At 21.0% G+C, this 13,408-nt stretch overlaps 1 protein-coding gene across 1 annotated transcript; it reads right to left on the bottom strand.

Annotated features, from left to right (window-relative positions):
• Positions 1-1,010: 1,010 nt before the first annotated feature.
• On the bottom strand, positions 1,011-4,391 carry LY79DRAFT_585568 (uncharacterized protein; the record flags this gene model as incomplete). Its single annotated transcript, XM_060560507.1, has 15 exons — positions 1,011-1,019; positions 1,079-1,087; positions 1,450-1,472; positions 1,546-1,558; positions 1,757-1,774; positions 1,861-1,893; positions 2,072-2,127; positions 2,674-2,680; positions 3,136-3,162; positions 3,377-3,381; positions 3,500-3,504; positions 3,549-3,554; positions 3,733-3,763; positions 3,821-3,933; positions 4,363-4,391. The coding sequence occupies 15 exons, from the start codon at positions 4,389-4,391 to the stop codon at positions 1,011-1,013; spliced, it is 384 nt and encodes a 127-aa protein (XP_060406634.1).
• Between the last annotated feature and the right edge of the window lie 9,017 nt (positions 4,392-13,408).

Genomic DNA, 13,408 nt, shown 5'->3' with positions numbered 1-13,408 from the left:
TTGTGGTTTATTACTCTATAAAATATATTAGTAAGTTTAGTAAAATTAAATTAATATTTAATAATTATCTTTAATAATAAACTTAAAGATATTTATAGTAGTTTATTATATTAATATAAAAGATTAATAACTTACTAAGTCTCCTACTATAGGCTTTTGCTGTTCTTTATAGTAATTTAACTCCCTTTCTAAGGTTAAATTAATATTAGCAACCTAAAATAATAGCTTATCTATAGTAGTAAAGGTTTAATATTGTATTTGTATAGTAGGGGCATAAAAAGCTTCTAATAAATCCTTAATATGCTGTAGTTGTAACCAGTTTCTTAGAATTATAGCTTTAAATATAGGGTTTTTAGTACTAGACCCTAGGGTAATTAAGGCTGGCTTTAATTCTAAAGCAGTACTAATCATTATATATATAGAATTCTATCTAGTATTATTACCTATTAAATTATTAGTTTATATATAAATATAATAATATTAATATAATTTATAACTTATTTTATAAACTTATAAAGAGGTATTTTAGTTTTATTATAGTTATAAGGTATAGTAGGATCTTTAAGCTCTTTATTATACTTAATAGCCTATAAAAACTCTTTATATAAGCTAGTATTATTTTTAAGTAATATAGCTATTCTTTTAATAGCGCCTATAATACCTAATGTTATAGAGATAATAATTAGTATTTATTAAATTATTATTATTATTAATAAGTTATTATTAAAAAAGTAATAGACTTACTAGTATTTGCCTTTAAGACTTTTTCTTTTTCTGTAGTATTTAATTCTTTAATTTCTCCATTATAATCGTTAATAATAGTAATATTCTTAAACTCTTTAATAATAGTATCTTCAGTAGAAGTATTAATAAAGGTATTAACAATATCTTTAGCAACAATATTAAATACATGTGTAGTACACCTAATATTAAATATATTATTATTATAAGATAACTTATAATTATTAATAATATTAGATAAAAAGGTATTATTATTATAGCTATTATCTCTAGTAAAGCTATAATAAGTTAGTTACTAGTTTATTATTTATATATAATTTAATAATTTAATACTTACCTTATAACTCTACTAAAAGGAATATTATAACCTTCTATAATATTAGACTTAAATACTTTACTAAGATATACACTAGTATGTGCACTATCTAGAGCCTTAAAGCCTATTAATATTATTAGTATATATACTCTTAATATAATATATTAGTAATTAAATAATAAAAAGTTAAATACCTAGGATTTTATAGTCTAATATAAAGTCACTATTAATAAAGGTACCTATAACGCCTAGGTAGCTCTTAGAGTCTATAGAAGTCCATATATCTAGTTGTAAAGATATATAACTATAGTTATTAAAGTAATTACTTAAGTAAAATAATATAGTATCTTTAGTAGTATTAAATAAAGTATTAATACTACTTATTACTTTACTATAGTATAACTTAGGACTATTACTATAATATAATAAATATAGTTAGTTAAATACTATTATAAGCTATAGAATATTATTTTTAAAAATTAACTTACAGATTAAAATATTCTAATAAATTATTAAAGTCATTAGAAGTAATAATATAAAAAGGTAAGTTATTATTAATTAAAAACTTAATACAGTTAATAACTGCTGTCTCTAGTTTAAAAATAGTATTTAAAAGCCAAGGTCTTTTAAAGTTACTATTTATAGATGTATTACTTATAAAGTTATTAATATTTGCTTAACTTATTCTGTTGTTTTTACTATTAATCTAGTTTTTAACTATAGAGAGTTAAAGAGTTAGTTAATATCTTTAAAAGAATAATACCTAATAAATAAAATAATATATATATATATATATAACTTACTAGATATTTTAGAAGGATCTCCTTCTTCTTCTTCTTTAATAATTATATTAGGATGTTTTTGTTTATAATGTACTTAGCCTTGGCTAGCTTAAAATCTTTTAGCCTTAGTTTTAAAGCTAAAGTTACAGTTAGGTATATTATATTTATATATAATTTCCCTAGGTCTACTATAGTTAATAGTACTTAAATTATAAGTAAATAGCTTATTTACTATAATATAAGAATTAGTAGGCTTAATAGTATAAGTAAGACTATTCTCTGATGTGTCTATATATTGATTTTTGTTTCCTTTTATTTTATTAGTTAAAGAGTTTACTGTAACTTAAGAAGAAGCTTTGCTATCTGTTATATTAGAAGAGCTCTCGTGAAAAGAATAAGAATCGTTAGATGCTGCCATTTTTTTTAGATATATTTAATAATAAAATATAAAATATAGTTTTATAGGTTTTAGTAAGTTATATTAAAGTAATTATTATAATATAATATAGTAAGTAGTCTTTCTTAAGGTTATATTTATATATTATATTATAGGTAATATAGTATATAGTGTTATAAGTTAAGTAAAATATAGTTAATAGTAAAAATAAAATAAAGAATTAGAAAAAGAGAAAAAGATAGTATATATAGTTATTTTATTATAATTATTTACTATATAATAAAGTATATAACTAATAAAGTATAACTATAAGATATAACTATAAGATAAAACTATAACTATAACTATAAAGTATAACTATAAACTATAATTATAAAGTATAAGTATAAAGTATAACTATAAGCTATAAGTAAAAACTATAACTTATAAACTATTACTTATAGTCTATAAGTATAAAGTATAACTATAAACTATAATCTATAAGATATAATTATAAACTATAATTATTAAGTATAACTATAAAGTATAACTATAAAGTATAACTATAAAGTATAACTATAAACTAAAACTATAGAATATAATTATAAGATATAACTATAAACTATATAAATAAACTTATAAGTATATATATTATTAGTATAGTATATAAATATAGTGTTTATAGCTCTTTAAAGATACTTATAATTTAAAATTATAAGTTACTTATTAGATTATTTATATTATATATTATTTATATAAGAGCTTTTTAAGTATTAATATTATATACTCTATATAACTTTTAGACTTTTTTCTAGGGTACTTCTTTTTAGATTATTTACTTTTACTTAACTAATCTTTTACTTATATATAATATAGTATAGTATTATTAATATCTTTTTAATTATTATATAACTACTTACTATAACTATAAGACCTTTTCTAGGGTACTTTTTTTAGAATATTTACTTTTACTTAATTAACTTTTTACTTATATAGTATAGTACTCTTAATATCTTTTTAAGTATAATATAACTATTTACTATAAGTATAAGACCTTTTCTAGGGTACTTTTTCTTAAGATATTTACTTTTCTTTTACTAACCTTTTACTTATATAGTATAATATTCTTAATATCTTTTTAAGTATTATATAACTACTTACTATAACTATAAGACCTTTTCTAGAGTACTTTTCTTTTAAAAATATCTACTTTTTCTAAACTAGCTTATTATTTATATAAAGTAATATTCTTAATATTCTTTTAATTATTATATAACTACTTACTATAACTATAAGACCTTTTTAGGGTAATTTCTTAACTTATACTACTTACTTATAACTATTTAATTAGATAATAAGTTTAAATATCTAAGTAAAATATTTAAGAAAAATATATAGTATATATATCTATATACTAACTATATACTAGGCCTATTTTCTAGAACACCTTCCTCCTTTCTACTTAAACTAACGCATATAGGATACATAAGACCTCTTAGACTTATAAGAAGTCTTACAAAAAGAACAAGTATACTTCTTTAATACCCCCTATAATAACTAATTAATATATATATATATATAAATACTATAATAATTATTACTTACTAACTGAGGTATAAAAGAAGGCTAAAAGCTTTCTTCTAGAGCTGGAAGCTGGGTAGAAAGGGTTAAAGTATCTTCTTGGGGGGTAAAAGAAGATAGAATATCTTCTGGATACTCTATAAATTCAGAAAAAAGGTCAATAGGGGCAAGAGTAGTATCATTAGAAAGCTCTTGAGAAGGAGAATCTAGTAGTACCTCTTAAGGAGAGATATAACTAGGAGGGGCTTGAGAAAGACCTTGAGGAAAGTGCTGAGCTATTATTTGAATAATAACTTGTTGAGCAGTAAGGTCTGTTGCTAGTAAACTAGCTAAAGGAGTAAAAGAATCCATTATATCTAATATATAGAGAAAGGTATTATTTCTTATTCTAAGGACTATCTAAAATAAAAGGAGGATTTAAGGAGTATATATAGATATTCTTCTTCTTCTTTTTCTTCTTCTTTTCTTAGAATTCTTAGAAATAAAAGGGGATAAATATTTACCCTTAGTCTAGTTAAAAAACCTAATTTTTTCTAGTTCTAATATAGGTCTTTATGTATTACTACCTTGTATATATAGTAAGGTAGAAGTACATAAGTAAAAAGAAAGTATAAAAACAATAGTAAAGTAGAAGTATATAAGTAAAAAGAAAGTATAAAAATAATAGTAAAGTAAGAGTATATAAATAAGAAAAAAGTATAAAAACACTAGGATTTTATAAGCCTTTCCTATTTAAGTAAGTAACTTATTAGCCCTACTAATTACTACTTTAGGAAATATATAAGTTTTATAATAATTATAAGATTTTAAGTTTTTTATCTTTTTTTTTAGAAATAATATATATAATATAAGGTTTATGTTAAATAGGCTTTATATATATATATACTTAGTAAAACGTAGAGGTAAATTAACTTCTTATTAGGTAACTAAACAGGTCTACTTTACTATTATTGTATAAAGCAGTTATATACTACTTAAGTATAACTTAAGTTATTCTAGCTAACTAAAAGTATAATCCCCTCTTAATATAACTAAGGGCTAAATAACTAGTCTATGCCCTTTAACCTTAAATTATAAACTATTTATAGTTAACTAACTAGGTGTTATATAATTATTAGTATTAATATTCTAACACTTACTTTCTTCTTTTATAATTATATACACCCTTACGTTAACTAATTAGATAGTCTTAATTAGTTCCTATAATAACTTTACTTTTAGTAGCCTACTATTATATATAAAGTTATTTAAATAAAAATAAACTCTAAATATACCTTTTCTAAGAGTAAATATAAGGTAATACTTACTAAGCTAATTAAATCTATTCTTTTATATATACCTTACTATTTAGTTGTTTTTAAATAGTTACTTACTTATATAATAAGTGTTTACTTTACCTTTACTTCTTTTTTACTTTACGTTTATATACCTTTCTTCTTTTATATAATTAGTAGCCTTAACTTCTCCTATATAAATACCTTCTACCTTCTACCTTCTTTTTCTCTTTTTCTTTTTTCTTCCTTGTACTTTTTAATAATAATAAATAATATATAAAACTTTACTAGTATAGTAACCTTACTACTTTCTTTCTCTATCTCTCTTGTATATTAATTAATTAATAACTTCTTTTTCTCTTTAACTTATTAATTATTATTACTTTATATATATCTCTTCTTCTTATTATTATTAACTTTACTAATTTATAATAGATCCTTTTATATATTATAATAGCTTAGCTTAGACCTTAGCCTTTAGTTATTAGTTCCTTAGGGTTTAATAGGACTAGAATAGTATAACCTAGCTTTATGTCTAATAGGCAACGCCTAAAACTACACTTTTCTTCTAGCTTTACTATTAATATATAAGGTTCCTTTTTCCCTATTATAGTTTATATATACTAACTTTTATTAAACCTTTAGATAAAGAATAAAAGGTTATTAATATACCTTTATATAATATTACTATTTATTTAATACTAATACTTCTGTCTAAGAGTTTATTACTAAAGTAATTTAATATAAAGGCTACTTTTATATAATACTTATTTAGTCCTATAGCTAACTTATATAGGCCTACCCTAAAAGTATATAAATAATATACTTTACTACTTTACTAACTACTATTACCTAAATAACTATTAAGAGAAGTATATAGTAAGTGTATTTAATAAGCTATAAAGCTTAATATAGCTATTATAGCTAAGGAAGGTTTCTTTAGGTAATAATAGTAGTAATTCTAGTAATAGTAGTAATAGCTAAGGTAACTACAAGAAACTATTAGTCTCTAAGGGCTAAAACCCTTATACACTAGGAAGCGTTTAAGAAAAGTGTTAAAGAGAAAGGCTTTTTCCTTAGCTCTAGTGCTAAGCCCTAATCCTTAATTAGATTAGATCTAAGGTATATTTTCCTTTATATAAGCTAAGTAATAGGTAAGTAAAAGGTTTATATACTCTCTATAACCTAGTAAGAATATATTTTCTTATATAGTAATTTATATACTTTAGTTATAGTTAAGGTCTTTAGTCTAGTTAGGTTTAGAATTATATTTAGGTTTTAGAGTTAAATAATACCTTTTTTATAGTATAAAGGTAAATACTTATATAAATTAATTATTAATTAGTCTTCTTAATTTATTTAATATATACTTTAATTTAGATCTTTAGTGTATTTATATTAACTAGCTTTTTAAGGCTAAAGTTAGGTAATTTCTTAGTAAGTATATTTACTAGTTATCTTTTTATTAATTTATTTAACCTCTAAGATCTCTTTCTTCTTATATAATTTATATAGGCTTATAATATTAATTATAAGTTACTTTTTATCTATTATTCTTAATTATATAAGTATTTATATAGTAAACAAGAGTCTAAATATATAATAACTAGAATCCTTAGAATATTAAGTATACAAAGGATCTTATTAAGTGTTATACTTAAAGTAATCCTACTATTAAAACCTATTATTATACTATAAAGCTTACTTATAAGTACACTTTATATAACTCTTTTATACTTAGTAAAGCTCTAATAGATAATATTACCTTAGATTTTAAATTAGTCTTTATATAAGTAACTTCTTCTACTAGTATAATAATAAAACTAAGTTATAATATTAGGTCTACGTTATTAGTAAATAATCTATTAGTAAAGATATATATCTTTATATAAGTAAAGGAAAAGGGTATATAGGTAAGTCCTCTCTCTAGGTTATCTATTTACTATTTAATTTATATATTTAGGTCTTAATTACCTAAGGGGTATCTCCCTTAGTCTAAGTAGTAATTACTAGATTATATAATACCTCTAGTTAATAAATTAAGGTAATATATACTCCTTTTGCCCTCTAAGAGATATATTACTAAGAGAATTATCTAAAGTCTTATTAACTAACTATAGTTAATTTACTTAACCTTTCTAGGTAAAGGTAATATTTTATTATTATATATATAAATATATCTACTATTAAAGTTAGCCTAAGTTCCTAGAGATAAGTAGTCTTTAGCTTTATATAAATCCTTTCTTTAATAACTTCTCTTCTTCTTTAGTTAAGAATTATATAGTTATAAAAAAAAGTTTATTAGTTTATATAACTATAATTCTAAAGTTATCTTTATCTATAGTATATAAAAGTATAGATTATATATAGACTAGGTTATCTTTAACTTCTCCTTATAGTGTTTAATATAGGTCTTATACTAGTATAGGCCTAACTTTATAAGGCTATATAATAGTAAAACTACCTAAAGAAGTATATCTTCTAGGTATTATCTTTTAACTCTTTTAGTAGTTATATAAGGATTATTCTACTAAGGGGGTCCTTAGATTAAGTATATACTTAGGTAATATCTCTTAACTCCTTAGTACTTATAGTCTTATATAAAGGTTAGGCCTAGAGCTAGTATAAGGCACTAGCTTATCCTTTAGATAGTTAGTGCTTAAGTAAGAAGTAATTTCTTTTCTTATTACTAAACCCTTGTATAATAAGCCTAGATTTCTTATATAGCTTATTATTAAGGTTCTTTACCTTTGTACTATATATATCCTATAGATATAGACACCTTAGTAGTCCCTTAGGTTATATTATATAACCTTTAAAAACCTTATTTATTAAAGAATTAATCTTAACCTTATCTAACTCTTTATATAGAGCTCTTAGGGTTATAATAATATTATTAAATAAAGCTTAACTATAAGGTTATAGTAATTTTTTCTTTTAGGTTAAGAATATCTTTAGATCTTTATATAGGCCTTAGTTAACCTTTCTTTAGTCTTCTTCTTTATCTAGGTTACTCTTATAAAGTTAGTTAAGTAATATTATTATTTAAAGGGTTATTAGGGTTAGTTCTCTATAATAAGGCTTAATATATATTATATAAAACTAGGTAAAACTATTTACTATATTAATAGTAATTATATATCCTTTAATACCCTAGATTTTATATAGGCCTATTTATCCTTTGTTTTCTCTCTACACTAGGACTTTACTCTAGATAAGAAGTAATAGTATAGCCTAGAGTTTAGGCTATTCCTAGTGTTAATTATATAGTTAATCTTTACCTTTATATAAATACCTTATAGTATTTTTATAGCCTTCTAAATTACTTTAGCCTTTAGGTAATATTATATAATAAAGGTAAATCTTTATTAATCTTTAGATATATCCTAAAGATAAAAAGGTTAGTATAATCCTTGTAGGCTAGTAGTATTATTTAAGGCCTTTATAGCTATCTAGAGAATAACCTCTTTATCTATATTATAGCTAAGTTCTTATAAAGTATATTATATATATATTATAAAGGTATATATACCTTTTTACTTTACTAACTACCTAGTAGGCTTCTACTAGTATTTCTTTATATAAGATGCCTATAATCTTAGTATTATTCTTAAACTCTTCTAATATAAAATTTATACCTAGGTTATATATAATATAGTCTAGTAGACCTATATATATAGCTATCTAGTACTTTAGGAGAGTATTCTAGGTGTCTTATATAGATAATAATTTAAGGAAAGTTATACCTTAAAAACTTATTTCTATATTAATAATATATAGTGTTTCTTGTCTCTAAGTTATATAACATCTATAACTATCTTATAGTTAAAGTAGCTTTTATCCTTAATAAAGAACTTAAAACATTATAGTACTAGGTTATATAATTAGTAATAATAATAAAACTTCTAGATCTTTTCTAATATTAATATATTAATATTATTATATCTAGTGTTCTTTAGGAGCTAGTAAAGTTAATCTATACAAGGGTGTCTAAAACGTCTATAAAGTCTTTATAGCTACTCTTTAGTAAAGAAGGTTAAAGCCTCTATATAACTAAGGTTAAAGAAAAGGTGTCCTTATTTTTATATAATAGTATATATATACTATCTTTTTATATAATAGTGTTAGTAATATTATTAAAGTATATACCTAGTTAATCTATATTATATAATAAAAATAAGAATAAGGTTAAGGATTAAGATATAATACTTAACTATTCTAGCTAGTTCTTTATCTCTATAGTTCTTATTAACGTTATAAAGTTATTTACTTAAATTATATATAGGTAGAACCTAGGTTCTAAGAGATCTTTATATATAGGTTCTCTCTTAAGTACACTAGTACCTAGGGCTTTCTATAGTTAAAAACTTAGCTACTCTAGTATCCTATAGTTCTCCCTAGTATATTATATAATAAAGGTCCTTAAGCAAGAATTAACTTACTTTAATAGTCTTTAGAGCTAAGAATATATCTTTACTAGTTATATAATAAAAAAAGCTAAAGTTAGTAAATACTAAGAGACTTCTTAGTTATCTAAGAATTATTCTTTATTATATAAGTTATTATTCTTCTTTCTTCTCTTATAAGGCTCTCTTCTCTACTTTAAGGAGATAGGCTATAAAGTCTTTATATAGGTCCTAGGTAAGTATATTATATACCTAAAGGTATTAAGTCTTTATATAATTATATTCTTTCTCTATATAGTTAGTTAACTAGTATTTTTCCTTCTTGTATATAAAACACTTCTTAGGTTATTTATATAAAAAGGTCTTAGTTAAAATAGTTTATCTTTCTCTCTCTATTAAAGGATTAGTAAAGTAGTTAATTATATAAAGGTCTTTATTATAGTCTATCCTTATAGTTTAAAGTATACCTTTAGTCTATAAAGTTAATATTATATAATATAGTCCTCTTGTCTAAGGTAACTTATAGAGAAGCCCTAAGATTAGAGAAGAACTCTTTATATAAATAGTATACCTTAAGATTACTAAGAGTAGTCTTTAGCTCTAGAAACCTTAGTAAGCCTAGGTAACTTATATATAAAGTATAATTTCCCCTTAGAAACCTAAACTAAGTGCTTATTATATAAAAGTAACTTATCTAGTAATACTTCTAGTACTTTTATTAGTTCTTATCTAGATTCTCTTGTTTAACTTATATAAAGGATATAGTAGTCTAATTAGTCTAATAAAGACTATAGTTAACACTAGTGTTAAATATATATCTAGTATAGTGTATATCTTATTCTACCTTTATATAGGTCTAATATAATAAAGGTAAAACTCCTTTATATAATTAAACAAGATGTCTAAAAAACAGTATAGTATTAGTCTTCTATAATCTAGAGACAGTAGCAGAAACTAATAAACACTTTAGCCTTATTATAAAGTATATTATATAGTTTTCCTATATAGTTTTTTTTTTCTTTAGCCTTTTTAGAAGACAGAGATTATATAAGGTTTATATAGTCTATTATTAATTATTTACTTTAGTAAAAGGTTATAGATATCTTCTAGGGTATAAGTATAGTTTAGCTTTAAGATCTTAGAAACTTTCTACCTCTAGGTAAGTTATACTCTATATAGGGTTATTTATATAATAGGCTTTCTAGTCCCTTAAGCTACTAGTGTATCCTAGAGTTTAATTAACTTTATTAGTGTCTTAGCTAGGTCCTATTATATAGTAGCTTAGGGATCTTAATAGTAGTTATTAGTGTATTTATTATATAACTACTAGACTTCTTCTAATATTACTCTTAGAGTTATTATATAAGGTTAACTACTTATTTATTTTTAGGCTTTATCTTAGTGTTAATAAAGATGCCTTTTTTTATAATTTACTTAATAAACTCCCTAAAGTATATATAATATATATACTTCTAGTAGTTAGCTATCTAGTCCTTAAAGTTAATTATAATTATTCCCTTAAGTTAGTGTTAGTCTAGGTTTATATAGATAATCTAGTGTATCTTATACACTAGATATATTATAATTTTTTCTAGGATAGTTATTAGTAAGGTCTTAATATTTAGTCTAGTATTAAGGTAGTATTTAAGATCTCTAGGTTATAATTATAATACTACTGCCTTCTAATATATCTTTATATATAAAGATATATTCTTCTTAGGTAGGTTCTTCTCCTAGCTCTAGGTGTTCTATATTAACATGTTAGTAATTATTTTAAATTATATAATATCTAGTTAATAAAGGTAATATACTTATAGTAGTACACTACTTGCTTCTTATATATATACAAAAGGTTATAGTCTTCTTTATTCTATTATATATAGGGAAAATAGTATAAGTAGTTATCCTAAAGAGTAGTTCTTTAGCCCTCCTATAGTTAGGCACTATATAAACTAGATCTTTATATAAATTATAACTTGTCTTAGTACAAAGGGTTATAATAAGGAGTAGTTCTTTAGCCTTTTATAGTTAGACACTATATAAACTAACTCTTTATATAATATAGCTTAACTTTTACTCTTTAATCTATAATTACTATATAACTACTAATTAGTGTTAAATAGGCTTTATATATGTATATACTTAGTAAAATATAGAGGTAAATTAACTTCTTATTAGGTAACTAAATAGGTCTACTCTACTGTTTTATATAAAGTAGTTATATACTACTTAAGTATAACTTAAGTTATTCTAGCTAACTAAAAGTATAATCCCCTCTTAATATAACTAAGGGCTAAATAACTAGTCTATGCCTTTAACCTTAAATTATAAACTATTTATAGTTAACTAACTAGGTGTTATATAATTATTAGTATTAATATTCTAATAAATAATAAATACTAAAATAATAATTATATTTTATAAAGTATAGTACTTTTTTATATTAAACTTATATTCTTTATTTACTTTAATATCTTATAATTAATATTTTAAATATTTATATATTATAATATACTTTATATAGCTTATAACTATATAGTATAGTTATAAGCTATATAATTCTATAAGGTTATAAGTTATAAGTTATAAAAAGATTAAGTAAAAGTAGTTTATAGTAGTATAGTATATATAATAAAACTATATATATAACTATATAGTATAGTTATAAATTATATAATTTTATAAGGTTATACCTTAAAAGTATAAAAAACTAAGTATAATTAGTTTATAGTAGAAAATATATAATATAACTATATATAGTTTATATTATACTTTAGATTATATACTTTATAAAGTTACTTTATAGATTATTCTATAAAGTAAAACTTATAAGAATAATACTAATATAAAAATAAAATAAGTAAAGTATTTTAAATATAAATATCTTAATATCTAATTCTTAAGATTTATATCTTTTTATTTTTTAATATCTTATTATATTATTAAGTATTACCTTATTATCTATAGATTATATTTATTAGTTATTATTCTAAGTATAGTCCTTTATAAATAACCTTTTTCTTAAGCTATATTATATTTATTATTAATAAATACTAAATATATTCTTTATGTAAGTACTTTAATATTTAAGAAGAAATAATTAGTTTATTTCTTTTGCGAACTTTACTTACTTAGATAGAATCTCTTTACCTCTTAGTATATTTTATTATTAGAAATACCTAGACTTTAATAATAAAGTTAACTACTATAATACCTTAAATCTTATAGTAAATAATAATACTAGTAGTAGTGTTATAATATAGTTAACTTAATAAAGATTCTAGTAGTTATATTTCTTTTATTTATAATATATTATTAGAAGACTTAGAAAAAAAGAAACTAAACAACAAGATTTATAAGACTAACAGAATATTAATACTTTAGAGATATTTAATCCTTATACTATACTATATATATTATAATAAATATAAAGATAGTATTATAAGTAATTCTTAAAGCTACTATTATTTAAAGTATTTAATAATAAATAAATAGTATTACTAATAATACTTATAAGGAATTTAAAGTAAGTAACTTATTAGTTTTTAAAATTATATATAATTAAAGATAATTATAACTTATACTAATATATTATATAATAGAATCTTATTAGTAATACTATAGAGTATAGTATTAGTTATAATTATATAGCTAGAAGAAAGTAGTATAAATAGGTTTTAAATTATAATATTAAAGAAGTAAAAGAATACTATATTACTAATATTATTCTAATACTTTTTATAGTAATAATATTAAAATCTTAGTATTATAACTAAGTAACTAAGAGTAAAGATTAATATAACTACTTTTTATATATATATATAAAGAAGTAATAGTATTAGTATTAATAAAATATTTTTTAATATATAGATATATAATAAACTACTAATATATTTTACTTATATATTATTAGACTACTATATAAATATATA

This window comes from Colletotrichum navitas (assembly GCF_030913465.1).
Source record: "Colletotrichum navitas strain CBS 125086 chromosome Unknown LY79scaffold_338, whole genome shotgun sequence".
NCBI lineage: Eukaryota > Fungi > Ascomycota > Sordariomycetes > Glomerellales > Glomerellaceae > Colletotrichum > Colletotrichum navitas.
Note: the sequence above shows the minus strand (reverse complement) of the source record. Positions and strands in the feature narration are given on the sequence as shown.